Source organism: Cyrtonyx montezumae, unplaced genomic scaffold, assembly GCF_038088225.1.
Source record: "Cyrtonyx montezumae isolate F1298 unplaced genomic scaffold, pur_monq_1.0 scaffold_10, whole genome shotgun sequence".
NCBI lineage: Eukaryota > Metazoa > Chordata > Aves > Galliformes > Odontophoridae > Cyrtonyx > Cyrtonyx montezumae.
This window is the reverse complement of record NW_027071826.1, coordinates 20029194-20048545: the sequence shown is the minus strand read 5'-3', so window position 1 is coordinate 20048545 and position 19352 is coordinate 20029194. Positions and strand designations below refer to the sequence as shown.

The 19352-nt window shown below is 42.6% G+C and overlaps 1 protein-coding gene across 2 annotated transcripts in view; it reads right to left on the bottom strand.

Moving 5' to 3' along the window:
- Nucleotides 1-6962: 6962 nt before the first annotated feature.
- POMT2 (protein O-mannosyltransferase 2) overlaps nucleotides 6963-19352 on the bottom strand; it is a 24133-nt gene continuing 11743 nt past the window's right edge. Inside the window, exons 11-21 of one of the 2 annotated variants that reach the window (XM_065752080.1) lie at nucleotides 18791-18863; nucleotides 17339-17417; nucleotides 16454-16605; nucleotides 14778-14869; nucleotides 13398-13474; nucleotides 11775-11846; nucleotides 11500-11559; nucleotides 11195-11300; nucleotides 8856-8996; nucleotides 8136-8250; nucleotides 6963-7564 (exon numbers count right to left, since the gene is read on the bottom strand). In XM_065752080.1, the coding sequence (XP_065608152.1) occupies nucleotides 7459-7564; nucleotides 8136-8250; nucleotides 8856-8996; nucleotides 11195-11300; nucleotides 11500-11559; nucleotides 11775-11846; nucleotides 13398-13474; nucleotides 14778-14869; nucleotides 16454-16605; nucleotides 17339-17417; nucleotides 18791-18863 (1073 nt within the window). In that variant the 3' untranslated portion in view covers nucleotides 6963-7458. The remainder of the gene's footprint in view (nucleotides 7565-8135; nucleotides 8251-8855; nucleotides 8997-11194; nucleotides 11301-11499; nucleotides 11560-11774; nucleotides 11847-13397; nucleotides 13475-14777; nucleotides 14870-16453; nucleotides 16606-17338; nucleotides 17418-18790; nucleotides 18864-19352) is intronic. The other variant, XM_065752088.1, reaches the window with a different exon arrangement.

Sequence of the window (19352 nt, the reverse complement as noted above, 5' to 3'; positions counted from 1 at the left end):
ACTCACCTCCTCGCAGCACCACTGATAACCCCGAGGTGCTGAGCCATCACCAGGGCTGGAGTCTCCCCAGAAACACTCCTGTTGTCCTGGCAAACACAACAGTGCCAGCAGCCACCTGGCTCCCATCCCACCAAGGGACAGCTGCATGGGTTTGGACCTCCCCTGCCGCCCTCCCACCTGCTCTGGTTCACCTTTCAGTCATTGTCACACTATGGCACAAGCTTGGTGCAACGAGCTGTTTATTCTCCCTGAGGGGCACCCTCCAAACCCAGACAGAAGTGCTGTCGGTGTCAATATCTGAAACACTCACTGATCATCTCCAATCTCTGTTCTCCGGTCTTTCCTTCCTTCTTGCAACTCACATGAGCACCACTGAGCAGGGCATCTCCTGCCACCGTCTGTCTCACAGCAGTCTTCCCTGAGCACAGCACTTTTTACACTGATTTACTGAAGCAGACATTCTGCATTAATGCATCCTGCCTTCACGTGGGGCTGTGTGAGCATCACCACCTTTTGGCTCTGTGCTCAGCCATCTGCTTTCAACACAAGCCCCGCGTGTTGTGGCTTCTGTGTGTGGCACCCCTTTCCTGAGAAACCCTGGAGCCTTCCCCTCCCCAGCTACCTCAGCCGTTCCAGTTTTGGTCTCTGTTGCAAATATCCTCTCATTCAGTGAGAAATGTTGCACCTGCAAACCAAAGAGTCAAAATGTGCAAGTGTTGATAAAACACTTTGGTTCTGTCATGAAGAGAATGATGTACAAGTGCCACAACATGAAGCACTTTCCAACCCACTAGTAACAAAGTCAGATATTGAACAGCCACCGTTAGCAAGCCAGACTATCCCAGCAGACACAGACATGAGGGTGCTCTGCCCAAGGAGATCTACAATCTACTTGTATTGCTATGATTTAAAAAACAACAATAATCCTTGGAATAAATGGAAACTTCAGCAGAGTTATGGAGAATAAAAAAGCACTACTACTCAAAGAGGCCAAACAGGATGTTAAGAGGGAAGAAACCAACAGGTCTGATAAAAACCAGCACAGAGAAAAGAGGGAGCTCAGTGGGGAGCTTATAATAAAATCAGCTGTGGATGGGTGCACAGCTTCTCAGGGATCTGCCTGTCCATACCTTTCCCTGTCTGACAAGCAGTGGTCTAATTCTCAGTCTATCTTGTATTACATACAGTTCCTTGATACCTTTGGTATTCCTCATTATACCCTCCTTCTGTAAAGCAGTCCTTCTCCTTCCCTAGGATTCCTCCACGGCAGCCCCAAGTACCACAGCAGTTGTCACTTTTCATATGCTTCTCTCTTCTATTTGAAGCCAATGAAGAGCTTGCTCTTTGGCACTCCCTGCCCGTGCTTTGCTCTGGGATGGCCAGTGCCTGTGCTCTCGTTATCCTTTATTTAAATCTTTCTCCTCAGACTCACTTCCCATGGGATTTTGCCTGGAAGGCATCAAAATATTTAAATTCACTTTCAACTGCAGTGGCTTGTTTGAGTTGTCATACAGTTCATACATTTTATAAAGAGATAGATCATTTATGTTCCCATTCCAATCAACCCCTCCCTATTTGTCAGCTAGTTTCCTTCTCCATTTTGTAGCCACATAATTATTGTCCCTAAAGCATTTCAAGGGGTCAGCACACAGCAGGCACAATGCAAGCACATTTGTCTGGGCAAGAAAGAAACTCCCTTTCTGGTCAGTGGAGAAATGTGGATACTCCAGAACTGCCTCATCCAAAAGTACACAGTGAAAAAAATCAGATGAGCAAAGCCCAAGAACTCCCTGTTATTGGCTGCAAGATGACAAGCGTTGTGTGAAATCTGGGGATAAGACAATGACTGCAGGAATGGTAAACATGGAAAAAACTGTTTCCAGCAATCATAACATGTAGTAGACTATGCCTACTCAGATAAAGCACAAACTTTCTTCTTCCAGATGATGCATGCACTACATGGGCCAGAACTACATTCAGAGATGGCATACTAGAAAACAGTTCAGAAGTACATGTACACCATACCTTGGATGTAAGCCAGGAAGAACAGGTAGGAATGATGAAGATTTAGTGCACAGTATGGAACTGGGGGAGAGCGATATTGGAAGGCACTGTAGTTTGGGAAACCATATGGGTAAAATGAAGAAAGTGAGCAAATTGTGGCACTTGTGAGGGATAGAGAAAGCAAGACAGATTCCAAACAGGGTGCAGTAAGAACTACATACAGGGCATTATACAGGTGCCATCAACTGTCAGTGCCACCTCCGTGAGCTCACTCACCTGAGCACAGAAGCCATTCTTCACACAGGGGAGTAAAGTTCTACCTCAGTGGTTTCTGAATGCTGCTGCATTCCTCTTCCCCTTTCTAGTTCCACCCCTTGCAATGCTGTACTCAGAAGTACACACTGCTCCGTCACTACAGTCTGGCACAGATCCTCATTTAAAACATTCCAGCTTCATTCTGCATTTAGTTGACAGCAAGTACCTCATTTGCACAGGACTGTGCATCAGTCTGAAGTTAGGGACACTACACACACAAAATAAGAATGACTCATAGAAAAATGTTGGTTTCTTGGAAAAAGTGCTCCATCTGTCAAGTAAGATGCCTGAAGGCAACCGACCAGAAGCCTGATGAATATGCCCATTAAACAGGACATATTACGTGTACTTATAATTTCAAGCAACTTTCACATGAGAAATAAATCCATGTCAACAGATAGTACTTCATCCTCAGCCAAGCCAGCTCCACTCCTGCTGTGCTTATCAGCACGTTGCTTGGACTGCAGCAAGACCCGACCTCCAGCACTGCAGCCCAGCAACATTTGTATGCTAAAAGCTGATAAAGCTGATTCCAGCAACAGTTTCTGTTGTGCAGATCACTTGTCGTAAGTCACATTCGCCAGTGGTACAATTTCAAGTCCACGATGCTACTTCAGCTGTGTGTGTGAATGAGAGGGAAGAAAGGGAGGAATAGTAAAAAAGGAAAGAAACCAATAAACCACATGAGAATGCTTGAAAGACATATTTATTACAAAAGAGATTTCAAAACTCTACTGCATTTTCCATGTTTCCCTATACAAAACATATTCATGGCTCAAGGGACTACTCTCCCACCTTCTGTCTCTCTGCACACTGTATAGTGCAGTAATCCCATCTCAGAAGAGCTAGAAGACAGTACATGGACAGCTGTACACATGTGCATGTGCATACACACACACTAGCATTAGTAAGAAAAGCCCAGAATACAGGACAGAGTCACAAAAGCACCCATCCTAATGTCCTAACAGTCCACACGTTTTTGCTTTCATAACTGGTATGTGACCAATGTGGGAGGGCCACACCCGGCTCCAATCACAGGCACTTTGCTGTAAAGGAGAACAGCCTTACCTATGCTCTGCAGAGAGAGGAGATGCAGGGCCTCACCAGGGAGATGGTCACACTGCCAGCATCAGCTCGAGAGGAGGGAATGGTGGTACAACAGTACTTGTGAACAGTGAACACACAAGTACAGCTAGCAGAAGCATCTAAACACAACAACAGAGGACTTCAGACAAATGCCCGTGTTTCTATGTTGACAGCTGGTTCGCTCTCAAGGCCCTTGATGAAGATTCTCAGAGTACACAAAAGGGGCAGTTGGCAGAAAAAAATCCTACCCTATGAACAATTGCTTAGCTTTCTACTAATTGGTGTTGGTTTTGCTCTCACTGTGTGATAGCTGTTCACTCACTTGGGATACAGTGAGGCGTCCTGTCTTACTCCTCCTTCAGACAGCCCGAAGAAATGGATGCACAGTCCAAAACTTGGAGGAAAAAATGACACGTCCTGCACCCTGGGAAGCACTTGAAGAGAGAGGGATTTTTATATCCCACAGGAGAGGGATATAAAAAGGTGGATCCTATCCATCCTCTCTGTGCACCGCCAAGTAAAAATAAAACTGCAAATGAGAGTGGCGCTGGCTGTCCCACTCACAGAACTGTGAATGACACCAATGAGCAGAACGTGACACAAAGCCTTCCACTTGAACCAAGAGTAATATTGGTTCAAGGCAAAGGAACCTCCATTCAGATCCTCCCCACAGTCACAGCTCTGTCTCGCAGTGCGTGTAGCCGACCTCCTGGAAGTGGGGCAGCCCCTCCTGCTGGAATAGCTGTGTGCAGAGGTGCCTGGAGGGAGCTGCTAACACAACATTTTAAGATGAATGGCATGTCTAGGATGAGCCAAATGAGTGGAGAGGCCTTTTATTTATCCTCCAAGGACTGAAGAGGTGAAAATAGGCTTCAGATTAAAAAATAAATAAAAATAAATAAAAGTGACAGGGAACCTGGAGATCTGCAGCTTCTTGTAGTCTGACTCTACAGACACCATTTGATGGAATACTTCACCAGGGATAAAAGCAGCCCTGTCAAGCAAACTTCAAAGAAACAGCTGCTCCAGAGAACAGCATCTTCTGGCCCTGGAAAGCACCGCGAGCTATTTTGCATGTGGCTGAGGAAGGGGACTGATAAGCAGCCTGCAGGATGAGCCTGAGCTCGTTCCACAAATACAAACAGGAGAACAGAACTGAAGCAGCCCAAATTCTGTCCAGAATACAGAGTGCCCGTACCCTGTGCCTTATGGTTGCACCGCATGAGACTTTTTATGTCTGAGTCAGTAAGAAAACCCAAATACATTTTTATTCACAAAATTTTGGTTACTTTTCTGATCCATCTACGACCAGAGAAGGTGGGTTTTCATTTGCACGTTTGTTTTTGGGAAACAAATATTAAATCAAATACTATTTTTTCAGTGTTCTTCTAATGAAACAATACAGCAACATCATTTCACAGTTACTTGAAACCCCAACCCTTGGAGCCCAGAAGTGGCAGATGAACTGGTTCTTTTTTCCACGTCTGCCCTCTACTCTTCAAACATCAGCCTTTTAATGTTTTTAACTCCAGATTAAAAAAAAAAAAGATTCAGCTGGGTGTTGCTCCCTCTGCTGGAATATCTGTACTTTTTTCACTGCATAACACCTAACAAACAGGCTAGACTCAGTACCAATCAAGCAGAGGATTTCTGAACTGGTGATCCCAAAGAAACAAAAAAAACCAGAACCTGAGCCACCAGTGCCCACCCACAGGGTCATTAGCAACAGAAGACCAAAGTACTCTGACCAAGGAACACACACTGGCTCACCTTCCTCAGGCAGTTCTCACAATGCCAACACATTCAACTTTACCAAAATAGCTGAGGTTGCAGAGCTGATTTTTGCTTTCTATCAGATTCAAGACAACAGATAAAAAATGTTAGAAACCATCATTCCACAGTGTAAGTTTCCTAGGGTATTGGTTATTTATTTATATATTTGCTGTTAATGTTAAATGCAAACTAAAGGCTGGAAAAAAACCCTACACTTCAAATCACAGCTTTTATCAGCACTTGTGGAAATCCCTCCCCATGGCAATAGGACTACTGTAGGAAAAATTCATAGTTGGGACAGCAAGGCATTAGGCTGACAGTCTCACCCAGAGCAAAGACACTGAATCACATTGCTACAGAAGCAGCACTGCACTATCTGTCTGCTATGTTGCCAACAGTTAACAGTTCACACTGCTGTGAGATAAAGCAGGACCTGAAAAATTCTGCAGCCTCTTCCACATCCTTCCCTCCTATGTATCATCTTTGTGAACCCCTGGTTCATGCAGGTGGGAGCACTTCTTACAACAGGCAAGTGGAAAAGACTCATCAAACCCAGTAACTAATTGGTGTAACAACTTCCCACCATGAATTACCAGCAGGTGATAAACTCAAAATGTTTAGAATCAAAATAACAGGCCATCTGTGGTAGCTTCTATAGGAGTCAGCTTCTGGAGAGAGCTGTGGCACTCTGAGCCAGAAGCTTACAAGAGCAAGCAGCTGCCTATGGCTGCTCCACTGAAAAGGAATGAAAGCCAGTCTGACTGGAGTCCCAGTCCCTTCCACAGAAAACTGTCCTGGGGATGCTAATGCAGCCCTTCTGTGCTGTAGGAATTGCATTAGAATTCAGTTTGATAAATGAATGCAGAACTGATGTTTAAGCAGACACAAGTCTGTACCCAAGCTTTAATGCAAGGCTTAGGAGCAGAGCAGGAAATCTGCAATGAGAAACCTGAGTTCCTTGAGACATACACAGGAGTTCTGCAAATACCAGTTCTTGATACAGGAACACAGCTGGAGTCTAAGAAGCAACCAAGAACTGTAACAACGAATTTAAACTGGGTAAAGAACTGCAGACAGAATATAAAGAGCATTTATAAAAACAGACTTAATAGAGGAGAAAGGCACCTGACAAATTACATCCCACTCTGATGGAAGGAGTGGATTCAACACCCAAAAGCTCCTGACACTCAAAGAGTTTTAGCCTGTCCTCACATTTCCTTCTATGTAGTAATTAGATGGACAGCCATTTATGAGAGGGAACATGCTCAGTGCTGCAATACAGCGCGAGATGCCAACAGCCAGTTCTGCAGCTGCCACGTTCCTTAAGATGAAGCCTTTTTCCTAAAAGCACAGGTAGTGGCACTGAAATAGCTGGGATCAAAAGACAAATGACAGCTATCTAAAATTTTCACGTAATCACTTCAGTCCCAAGCATACACCCAAAGGTCAGCCTTCATAGCACACTGGGGTAGAAAATAAATCACCTGCTGTTCCCACTGTAATTTCCTTAGCAGTGTCAGACAGAACTGCAGAGAAGCTACAATGTGCAGAGCTGGAACAGTCTGGCTCTGATCATAGGCCTGCTGGGTGATTGCTATAAATGATTAAAGGTGACCAGAAAGCAAGGCAGTATAAAGGGGTAAACAATCTCCATCTCCTCTGTCAGCAGAGCGCCCTGGAGGCAGATGAGGCACAGTGGTTCAGGAGTGGTTCAAGCAGACCCTGTTCACTCAAATTCTAAAAATTCAGGGTCGGAGCAAAAAAGAAAAAATGCAGACAGCAGTATGGAAATCCCCACACGCTTAGCTGAAGATCTAAGAAAAACCTTACCACAATATAGGTCATGAAGCATAACTCAAGTCCCAATATCCAGATGCTATCTGGCTCTCAAACTGCAATGACACAAGAAGAAATACAGACATACGCATGTGAACATTCAACAACATATCATCCCCAACTTGTACTGGTCTGACTGCTGGAATGCCAATGCTGTTTGCTTGTGAAAAGTCCTAGTATATTGCTCAAAAGAACTGAGATTTAACCAGCCAGTTGTCCAGGAATATCACCTAAAGATTCATAACGTGAGTCTTTCCAAGAGGATCAGCTTCTGCATCTCCTAATGCAGGCAGTGCAAACAAATGCCAGAGCAACAGAGTTACTATAGCCAGAGTTCACCAGAGAGGACACTTTATATGTCCTACGAAGTGCCAGAACGAGCTTGATGTGCAGTAGCCCTCATGCTTCTTATTCTCTGTCCCCAGATGCTCCTTGCTCCTTGCTCTAGAACTCCCAGGAGTCCATCCACCGTAGCCCTGCCATGGGGCTGCTGGGGTCAGATGCCATGGGTCCTATCATCCCGTAGGACAGAGGATGGAAGAGGTAGAAGCTGTGGGAAGAATTAAAATGCCCATCAAGGATTGCACAGTTATCTGTCTCAAGAACAACGTAGCATATTAGTCCATATGGGTATTCTACGGGACCTTTGTTTTTAGGATGGCTCTGACCTCCACTGTGGACATTCTGATCTCCACTGAACACAATAGAAACATAATCCACACTTCTATCACTGGTGTCATTTTCTTTTAGAAAGCAACATCTTCTGAGAAAAGGCAGCTAAGAAGATCTACAGCAATCAGGAATTTGCCTGTATTTGAGAGACCTGGCACCACTTAGCATGGGGAGTAGAATCAGAAACACTGAACTGTGAGTTCAGAAGGGAATGGAGCATTCCCACTTAACAGAATGAAAGAAAGATTCCCTGCAATTGAAGGATATTTTAAAACATATTGGTGGGACAGAATCTCATCAAATTTGAGAGCTTAGGATTGATGTCTTAAAGTCAGCTTCAGCAGATATAAGTGGCAGAGACAAACACTGAGGGTAATTAACAGGTACAAAGTCTCCACTGACACTGTGGCTGTTTGGCACTGAGGAAGAGCTGAGCTTTCCACACTCACCTGTACATGATGAGCAGAATCAGTGCCAGGATACCCCCTCCATAAACTCTTCTAGCTGTAGTGGTGGGTGACAAGAACCGAGAAAAAAACTTCAGTAGTGTGTCCCAGGTGATTCCTAGGAGAATAATGAGACAGAAGTTGATCAGTGCAGATTCCAAAGATGACAGTCACTACATTCAGTCACACTGTGCTGACAAAGTTCTGTTAACACCAGAGGACCTTATCAATTTTTAAATTCATTTCCCTTGCTAACCATCAGAAATACAGAGATTGTGTTCTATCAGCAGAAAGTTCTCTTTTCCTTCCTTCCCACCTAAATAAATGGGCAAGACATCTGATCTCCAGCTTGCTAACTAAGGTGGCACAAAAGCACAGCAAAATCTACTGAGAATGAATTACAAACGGACCTGACAGAAAAGCAGTGACAACAAACAGTGGGAAGTAACATGTATAAAAGACTATAAAAGAGCAATGATACAGCAGAGGATAGAGATCACATTTCAATTCAAATGCCCTATCCACCAGACATGACTGCTTCTTGAGGGTGGCAACAAAAAGCAACACAAGCTGCTTTGTGAAAAACATTTTCAGTAAGTCAGTGTTTTCAAGCTCTTTCCACAAACAGAAAATGTAACACTCTTCTGTTTGAAAATCTTCCAACAGAATAGCAGAATTTCACTCATGTCTCTGCCTCGCCTTCTCCCAGCTTCCAATATTTACCTGTCAACATGCTGGAAAAAAGCATGGCAGGAAAGTAGTGGTGAAAGTAGAGAACTCGGCCCATCATGAAGAAGGGCAGGTAATGAAGGAGCCAGCCCAGAGCAATCTGCCCTCCACCACAAAGCACAACTTGGGACAGCTCTGGAACACAAACAAACAAACATGCTTCAGCAGAAAAGAATTCAACCTACAATCCCTCCTTACAAGCCCTGTCACAGTAAGTGACATTTTACTACTATAGAGTATCTTGCATGTTACAATATATTATTACATGTTGTATTATATTACTGTAGTACATCAGAGTTATCAAAAAAGTCTCAATGGACTAGCAGGAGATTGACCAGTCTCTAAGACCAAATGTTCAGTTTCGCAGTGTGTACACACGTCATTCCAGTTTCTGATGTCTTTGATTCTCTCTGCAACAAGACTACAGACCACCTAGATGATGAATTTGCCAGCCTTTCCCAGAAGGAAATGCTGCTCACCTTTCAGAGCCTGGGAAGGGACTGAGAGCTCTAGTTTGTGCACACAGCTTAACCAATAGCTAATCACTGTGTGTCTGAATAGTGCCACACTGCATCTGAGATTTCACTTCCAACACAGAGATCTACAAAATGAAGTAACCATTGATGTAAACTACACAGGTTAATGTATGATGTACTTGGATTTTTGAAACGCTCCACAATGTATTAGACACAATAAAAAGACCCTTATCTGTTTCCTTTGCATAAAATATCAGGAAACATTTATCATTTCAAAACAGCATGCATATTACAGTGGTACATTATGCTTGCAGAGTAGATAATTTGGATCAATACACAACGTCCTTTACAGCCAATTCAGATAGCTCCTTGAGGTCTCTCTATTAAAGATTGGTCCTGATCATGGTTAAACTACTTGAGGTATGAAAGGAAGCCAGTTATCATTAAGTTGTGTGGGATCAGTAGCAGCATTAGAAAAGATTGTAGGCAGCTGCAAAGCAAAAGAAGGGACCATGGGACCAGTAGATGTCTGCATCAGGAAGGTTTCCCTGGCGTACATTTTATCACTTTCCTATTGATATGTCCAGATCAAAAACAGTTTTTCCAAAATTATGCATCAGGGTTTTGGCTGGGATAGAGTTGAATCTCTTTGTAGAGGCTCACTGATGCTGTTTTGGATCTTTGATGAAAATAGTGTCGATAACGCAAACTGATGTTTTAATTGTTGTAGAGCAGTGCTTACCCTAAATCAAGGACTTTTCAGCTTCTTGTTCTGCTCTGGCAGTGAGGAGGCTGAAGGCACAAGAAGTTGTGAGGAAACACAGCCGGGATAGCTGACCCACACTAACCAAAGGGATATTCCACACCATATGGTGTCACAACGAACAAAAGCTGAGGAGGAAGAGGGGTGCTTCAAGTGATGACATCTGTCATCCCAAGAAACCATTACGTGTGATGAACCCCGTTTTCCTGGAAGTGGCTGTACATCTGCCTAGCAATGAGTGAATTCCTTGTTTTGCTTTACTTGCCTGTGCAGCTTTTGCTTTACCTAGTGCAACGTCTTTATCTCAACCCACAAGTTTTCACACTTTCACCTTTCTGATTCTTCCCCCCATTTGACATGGGGAGAGTGAGCAAGTAGCTGTGTGGTGCCTTGCTCCCTGCTGGGGATAAAGCACAAGCAGCAATCAATGTAACTGATAGCAATTGTGGCCAGCATTTCAGCTCTTCAACAGTTCCTAAGCAACTGTCACTCTTGGCTGGGCAATCACCTGGCATATGAGTTACTAACTAACCCAAAGCTTTGTCCTCTAGAAAAAAATAACCTAGCAAAAACCTACTGTGCCTCATACCTTTGTATCATCTTCAAATGCCAGCTTATACCTAGTTCAGCTCCACACTCCCATTAAAAGGGTGGTAAGACTGTTGAGAAGCCACCTTCTTCCCGTGAATTACTCACAGAGCTCTCTTCCTCATTAGCTTTCTATGTATTTTTTTCAGGGTGTTGGTGATTTGAGCATTTCTGGTCAAGGCTTACAAGCTTAGGAAATTTGGTAACTCATTGTGTATGTTCTGTCAGGCAGAAAGCCAGATTTTACTCAAAGTGATTATTTCTAGTATGGAACCTTTTGTTAGCAGTCACATTGCTCAGTAGTACACTTTCAAAGCACTATATAGCTTAGTGTTCAGTACATACAGCTCCCTTGAGTTTAATGCATTGAATTCCCAGACGCGTTAATACAACATAAGGGATCATTTTTAATACAGGATTCCCAGTATGAGCTCCTGTGCACTGGCTAACCAGGATGTAACGAGAGCGATTCTCTTGTATAGGAGGCATAGGAAAACTGACCTCACCTTTAAGTTCAGAAGTCAGTTGGGCACCTCTCTTCAGTGCCACTGCAGTGGAAACGGCTATCAGAAGATACAGTCCAATAGTGAACAGATTTAGCCACCAAACCACCTATGCAGGAAAAGAGAAATATTTAGGACTAAGGGTTGGAAAAAGAAACAAATATGAGAGGAAATGAAAAGCTACATGCAAGAATAAGAACACTATTAGAAAGAGTCTGAAAGAAGGATGAAAAGATCCACAATCAATGGAAAAAGCAAGAGTAAAATTTGCTAAAGACAGTGGCTTAGAACCACCTGTTCCAACTTACTGGGTTTCCGAGCAAATAAACCCGATAATCTGTCTCATTGACGCCAGAAAAGCGCAGACCCTGAGGAAACAGACCCGAAGTGAGCAAAGTGGCTTTGTATCAATCCAGTTTATACCTATTTTTCTAGTGTCAAAGGTGAGATAAGTTCCCTTCTGTGCAGCTCAGGTGCTACAAAATAAAGCTGACAAAATCTTCAAGGTGATTAAGAGGTCCTGTGCTTCAAGAAGCACAGTAAACTCTTGAAAACAGAAAGGAAAGTGGACTGATTAATATACCTGGTAGTTGATGGGCCAGTGCCAGGGTTTGGATGTAACTTCATTGTCCTTTGGTTTCAAGCCACTGTTTCCCTACAGATAAGTCAAGATAAAGCTGAAATGAGTGGGCAGTTGTGCTGCAAAGAACAACCCCAAAATGTCTGGGTTTACAAATAAATGTGAAAATTCCTTCCAAGTAAAGACTGTTTTCTGACTACATGCACACATCACCTTCTGGAAATTGCCACGAGCACATTTAATGTTTTAATATTATTGCACAAATGAAAACACTTTTTGATTATCCTTAAAGGCAGTATTCTCTCATTTCTCTTACAGGTTTTCTGTCACTGAGTACACAAGTTGCATAAGCAAGACCTTTGTTCATTAACAGACTGCTTCAACAGGCTTCCTTCCTCTCTGAAATAAAATCCTCAGAAAGATTATTTCCATGGCAACCCATGCAGGTGCTTTCTTACCTGAGACAATGTTATCATGGGTTGCCATGGAAATGCTTAGCGTTAATAATTTGATGTCCTTCTTTCTTTTGAGAATTTGATATGACCTTTGCAAACAAAAGAGTAAACTCTCTTCCCAAAATGGTAGATTCCCATTCTTAGGGGCAACAAAGCTGATAAAAGAACTGGAAGGCATGTCCTGTGAGGAGAGGACACTTGGGCTGTCTACTCCGGAGAAAAGAAGGCTGAGAGGTGACCTCAGTGCTCTCTGCAGCTTCGTGAGGAGAAGTGGAGAGGGAGGTGCTGGGCTCTTCTCCCTGGGAACTGATGCCAAACCATGTGGAAACAGCACAAAGCTGCACCAGGCGAGGTTCAGCCTGGACATTAGGAAAAAAATTGTTACTGTGAGGGTAGTCAAATGCTGGAAAAAGCTTCCTAGAGAGGAGGTTGATGCCACACCTGTCAATATAAAACAGGCATCTGATAATGCCCTTGTTAAATAACCTTTAACCTTTGGTCAGCCCTGAAGTGGTCAGACAGTTGGACTTGATCTCCAAAAGGCCCCTTCCTACTGAATTTGTCTCTTCTATTCAGATGAAAGCAGAAGGGATGTGACCAAGATCAAAGAGCAATCACAGGGAAAGACCACCTTGAAAACACTAAATCTAGCTCTTTTGCAAGTATCCCTGGGGACAAAGAGGGAAGATAAAGGCTGAAAACATAGCATCTCGATGAACCTTAAGGAACTAACAAGAACTTTTTGTTTTCAGTTCAACCATTTATTGTCCTTTTAAGCATCTAAATAGATGCTTAGATCTAAATGCTAATTTTCCTGAGTCTGACCACAGTATCATCCTCCTGCCTCACAAATTCTAATTTAAGTTTAAAGCATTCCAGCAGCATAGGAAAAATAGAATTTCAGCAGTAAAGCAATTACAGAACTAGACTGTAGCTACATTACATCAACAGCAGAGATAAGCATCAAGCCCATGGCTTCCAAACTTTTGGAAAAAATTAACCTCAAGATCACCCCTTTTTTCTAAGCAAAAATGCAAGCAGGTGGCTGGGGTATGTAAATCCTGCCCCATCTTGCAGCTACCACCCACATATTTCAGAAAAAGTTATTTCTTTTTTTAAATGAAAAACAAAGGAGGAAGAAAATGACCACCTAGAACTAATGATACCCTACCCGGATCATAACCATGTGGGATTCTAGCAGAATTTCTGCAAAAGAAGGCTTCAAAACATCCAGGCTGATATTGGGCACTATAGGAAGAGAAAAAAATACATTAGAATTCTGCATGTTTTACATTTATTTGCCTCTTGCATAACAAAGTAAATTCTCTCCACTTGTGACACATCTGCTTCTAGAACTTCTGTTCATTCCCTGTGCAATTCATTCAAATTCTAAACACAGAGGCTTGCAGTTAAAAGTATCCTCCAGTGAATTCAACAATGGCTATATTCCTGGATTTCTACTTCTAGGAGCAAGAAAAGTATTAAAAAGTTCCTGAAATAGATCTCTATTTCTAGCTGAAATTACAGATATTGTTTATTAGCTGCTGCCTATCCGTAAGTGAGCCATGAGCATGAGAATACAAAAGATATTACAACAGAAGAGGAAAATACCAAGTCAACTGCAGGGATTTCCTTCCTCTGACTTGCACAGCTGCTCTGTAAGGGTGAAGAACACCAGTTTTCTGGTAATTCAGAACTCAGCCCAAGTTATCTGCAAGTCTTGGGAAGAAAACTATGTCAAATAATTCAGGGGAGTGAGGCTATGAGACACATCTAATTCACAGACGAGGCTGCAAGGCCCAGCTCTCATTATTGGCACACTCAGGTCTCCTCTCAGTCTTTGTCACACCTCTATCTATTTCTTGATTGTACCACAATGTCACTATTTAGCGTCCCCTCATAAGAGAAAAGGATACAAGAAGAAAAACATAGAGCAGTGTTTTTGTTCTTTTTTTTTAAATAAATCGTTAAAATATGTAGAACATACACGTATCTGTTACAATAATTCCCAACTGAACAAATTATATTAAGTATAATAGCTTCTACTGCATCCTCTACAGAAGTCCACCCTTTTGCCATCCAGGATGATTACAAAATCACTTAATAAGTCTTTTTATTTCCCATATACTTGAAGTATATGAAATTATAAAATCATAAAATATCCAGAGTTGGAAGGGACCAACAATGATCATTGACTCCAGCTCCTTGCTACTTAAACATTACACAATTTGCCTGAAGGACTGCCCAAACACTTCTTAAACTCCGCTAAGCTTGGTGGCATGACCACTTTCCTGGGCAGATTGTTCCAGTGCCTGACCACCCTCTCAGGGAAGAACCTTTTCCTAACATCCAAGCTGAACCTCCCCTGAAGCAGAAAAAGACTATGCATCTCTCAACAGTTGGCCCAAATTCAACAAGTTCATGTTTGAGCTGAGAAAGAACAGACAAATCCCAAATGCTGACTGCCAGTTCTTGACATCTGATAGCTCATCCATCTCCTTTACAGCAAGAAAAGATGTACCCTCAAAGGAAAGAAAAATAAATGACTTACACTTAGGGTTTATATGATCTTCAAAGTTCCAGAGGGAATTGGGAGTATCTTTCACATATGGTGTGCAGGTGACTTCCACTTGTTCCCAACCCCTGAAGAACAACAGTATATTCAAACACTACTCCACAAACGATCACTCAGTTTTTCTAGCTCGTGTCTAATTATTTTCCTATTTAGCTTCATACTTCCCCATTACACCTACCACATCACTCAACTACAGCAGTCACTCTTACACACTCCAATGCTATGTAGAAACTGAAACAGACTTGAAAGTCAGCCTACATCAAAATTCCCCTAAATATACATGCCATATTTCTTAAGTTTGGCAGTCTATGTATAATCTACTTCAAGTCAACCCTTACAGTCTCTACAGAAAAAAAAAGGAAAAAAAAATCACCATCATCGAGTCAATCCATGCCTACAGAAATTCTATTACAGAAACAATGGATCAGTTTTAGAGAAAGGAATGCTGGTAAACCAATGGTTCACTTCACTTGCTCTGTCACCCTGTTTCTAGGGGTCACAGCAAACACTTCAGGAGCAAGTGCATCAGAGCCTGCAGTAATGTGACAGATTCATTATTTTCTACCAATCACCTCTTAACAGGCTTACTTCCACTAATTAACTAATTAATTCAATTAATTAATCACTAGTCTTGGAAGGACAGTGATTATTCCCCTATGAAGTCTTAAAAAATATATTTTTTAATTTGAGTTACCAGGTTTCTTCCCTCCTCTTGGCTTTTCATGTCATTTTGCAGCACTGAATTCCATTCACAGGGTGAGCTTGTGTTAGTGGAAAAAGATACACCTCCTTTCTTGAATGTTGTCAGAGGTAGTGATCTTTTTTTCATTATGATTATTTTAAACCAGTTATGTTATTTACCCGCAGACTGAGTATTACCAGAAAAATACAAATGCCATTTGCATTCCTGACCTGGTAGTCATCAGCAGAAGTACCTGCCTGCACACATTATGTATGATTCAGCATCTACCAGATCCCTTAGCAATCCTTTTTACTGTAAAACAGCGAAGGGAAACCTAAACTAGCAGTAATGGGAGGCAGCTCTGGAAACAGAAAGCAAGATGACTACACAGCCTGCTGCCTCAGGATCGCTGTTAGCATCCCACACAGTACAGCTTTGCAAATACAGTAGCTTGGTTGGCATTAATCTCTGCATATCCCTCATTTTATGATGAAGGTACATAACCTGAGAACTCCCTGGGAACATCAGCTTGTTACCACTGCCCTCACATCAGATGCTGTATGCAAAAACAGCCAATCACAAAAGAAGTTGATGTCAACAAAAATAAGTTCGGAGTATAGCATGTCAACAAAAATAAGTTCGGAGTATGGCATGGAACAGCACCAACTGCCCCAGTTCCTTACTTTCTGTGAACCTTGAGGCTAAAATGGGCCTTGAAGAATATGGCTGTTATCCACTCCCGGACTTACTGCACTACAAAATCTATGCCCATGCCACTCTGATATCTCTTGGTCTGGGATGTGGATTGCTAAGGGATTTTTCAGAGCTGCTGCCTTCACTGTAACAAATTACATAACTCTAACCCAGATCTTCTCTGATTATATTTTTAGTACCTGCTGATTACTTTTTTATTCTTATGGTACCTCAAAGTCTTGTGGAGTGGGGCAGGGAGACCATACAAGCTACTTACCATTTTGGCAGAGTCTTTCCAGAAGAGCCCAGAATACACCCTGTGGCCACGTGGGTCAGCCGGACCCTGCTCCGTAGGACTTTGATAAGCTTCCCAGCCCTCCTGCCCACCACCTCGATCCTCCAGAAGTCATTGGAGTCTCCTGTTCCATTCTATCATGCAAACCCACCACAGCAGACAAAAACAAAGAAACAAAATCAATCAGAAGACATACGAATTGAAGCACTGCAAATAGGAAATTCTGAAACTAACGGTTGCGAAGTTAAGCAAAGGAACCCACACTGCTCTTGCTCAGACTTCACTGCAGAGATTCCCCATAAGGAAGACATGATTCTTCGTATGAGTAACTACCCACAAATACATTTTTATCTTGCCAAGCTTAACATTATTTTGCTTCAAATCCACACTTGACTGTGCCTCAGAGTTACATTTTAAAAGGGGGTAACTTGCCTTCTTCACAGAAGGGGTTTAGGCAACATCTCCTTGTCTTTGGAAATTCACCCTCCAAAGCAGATTTCATTTTCATGATGCAAAATTCTGTCAACATCTTGTCAACAAAAGCCAGTTGCCTACATGACAAGGCCAAATACATAAAATAATACTTGTCAGAGCAACTTCAAGGTTGCTCAGTTTGACATTCACGGAGTTTAAAGCTGCCAAAGCTAGACAGACAGTAAATGCGTAAGTTATTTCCTCGTCTGTGTTCACATTAGATAGACCTCAAATGAGATATGCTATTTTATACCACACCATCTTTTCCACCAGCCCAGTAGATGTACATTTATCACCATGACTAACAACCTAAAAGCAGAAATAAATCCCTTTGGCATGGTATGAATTCTTTCAAAAAGAAGAAACTTTTGTTTAATCTTGCCATTCACTTACTATGCCATAGCCAGTGACCTGAAAGTGCTTCCTTGTCAGGGGAGCTTCATGCTGGTGACTGTGAAGATTTCTGGAAGTCCTGAAATGAAATCAGAAGTCAAGCCTTGTTTTGTTTTTATGCCTCAGACAATCTGTGATAAGAACTTTGGTTTGAGGCATTCAGAGAGCTGTCAGCACTTAGAGCTGCCTCCCCCAATGTGACTCTGAGCTTATTCCACCTTGGGCAGCACTGGCAAAGGAGGACAGCATGAGTAAATCCAACCTTCAGGCTATAAACACCATCTACAAGTGGAAATGACACTGATTGTTGCTCACTATAGCATGTAAATCAAACACGTTTGCTGAAACTGCAGAGATTCTCCTTTTCTTAACCCCCTTATTACAAACAGCAAAACTAGGACTGAAAGTCCTGCTCTTGAAAGAAGTAAACTAAGATCCTGACCTCTCCTGATTATCAGCTTGCTTTTGACAGGAAGACTGTACCATTCAATCAAATGCACTGAGGTGGGGGACCAGAGGCCTCCATTAGCACAGCCATACACGGCGCTGTCAGCACCCCACTCCAGTAGTGGCTGCTAGTTGAGGCAACCAGAGAAGCCTGGCCTAGTTTTTAGTTAATTTCCCAGTTTTTAGTTAATTCACCAAAACTAGGGCTGCTCCCAGCCCTATGGTGCCTGTACACAAAGCTCCTACACAAAGCACTGAGAGCCACCTCCCCCAGTGCTGCAGCTGTACCTCCCACTCCAGAGGCCTTTCCCACTCCAGAATCTGACTTAAGTGAGCCATGCATTGCAAAATCCAGATTTTGTCACCTTTATTATCACAGATTCATTAGCAAAATCCAAAATTCAAGGCGCTGGTTTGTTTGTTTGTTTTAAGGCTTAAAATCGTTTTGGAAAGCTTAAGCAATGATTTGTGAACATGTAATACTGAACCCAGTATAACATGATTTCCAGGTTCACAAATACAGAGCTCCTGTTAAGAAATAAGAGCTGTGGCAGCACAGAGCACTGTGGCACAGTGATGTTAGATTACATAAGATTAAATAGCAAGTCACTAGGGCACTCCTGTGTCCCTTGGGTTTTCATCACAGAGACGAAAGGCACACGCCATTATTTTTGTTCATTTTTGGGGGGTATATATATACTGCTTGTACATACAAGAACACACAGGTACCTTCAATACTGCATCCCTCAAAGCTGAACAGATCCCTGTGCTGCTTATTGATGAAGCTGTGTGGTTCTGACAAAGGTTTCCCATTTGACAGACACACATCAAAATATAAACCACAGAAGAAAAACACACAAACTCCATTTGCAAATGCAGACATAAATACACCTCTGTCACACGATCAGCTTGTGCTGGCCTACCCACACAGCCTTCAGCAGGTCAAATCCCTCACCACTTCTATCCAATCACTCAGATTCTCCAAATCCCAGCAATCAGCCTCACTCTTTATGTTCCAGGCGAATGATGTCTCCATGCCTCACAAATTCCACAGGGCTGGAGGAATCCAACAGATCTGCTGGAGGAAGAAAACTAATCATGCCAGTGCACTGTCTAACAAATCATTGCCTCAGAAAGTTCTCAGGGAACATTCACGCCTCAAGCAGACAACACAAGGCAAGCTCGTTTGTGTAGACTGAAAGGCTGGTGTGAATCACTGCTCAAGTTTAAAGACCAGCCCTGAAGCAACTCCATAGAACCGGGCACAAATATGGCCCAAAGCAGCACATTCTTCTTTTAAATAAAGGGGATGCTTGGCCAGGCCAACTGAACATCATAACTAGATATCTGCATTTTAATTTCATGCACTATAAGATGACACTTGCAAGACTGTTCATGCCATCATAACTTGGTTATTTGAAATTTTCTGTTGTTTAGACTGTTCCTTGTCAATTGTTAAGTACACATGCTGCAGAAATAGAAAGGAAACTACCCTAATCCAAACATGCCTCAGCTGCACTACCTGAGGAATAACACCTTCAATAGTCCCAAGCGACCACCCATGCAA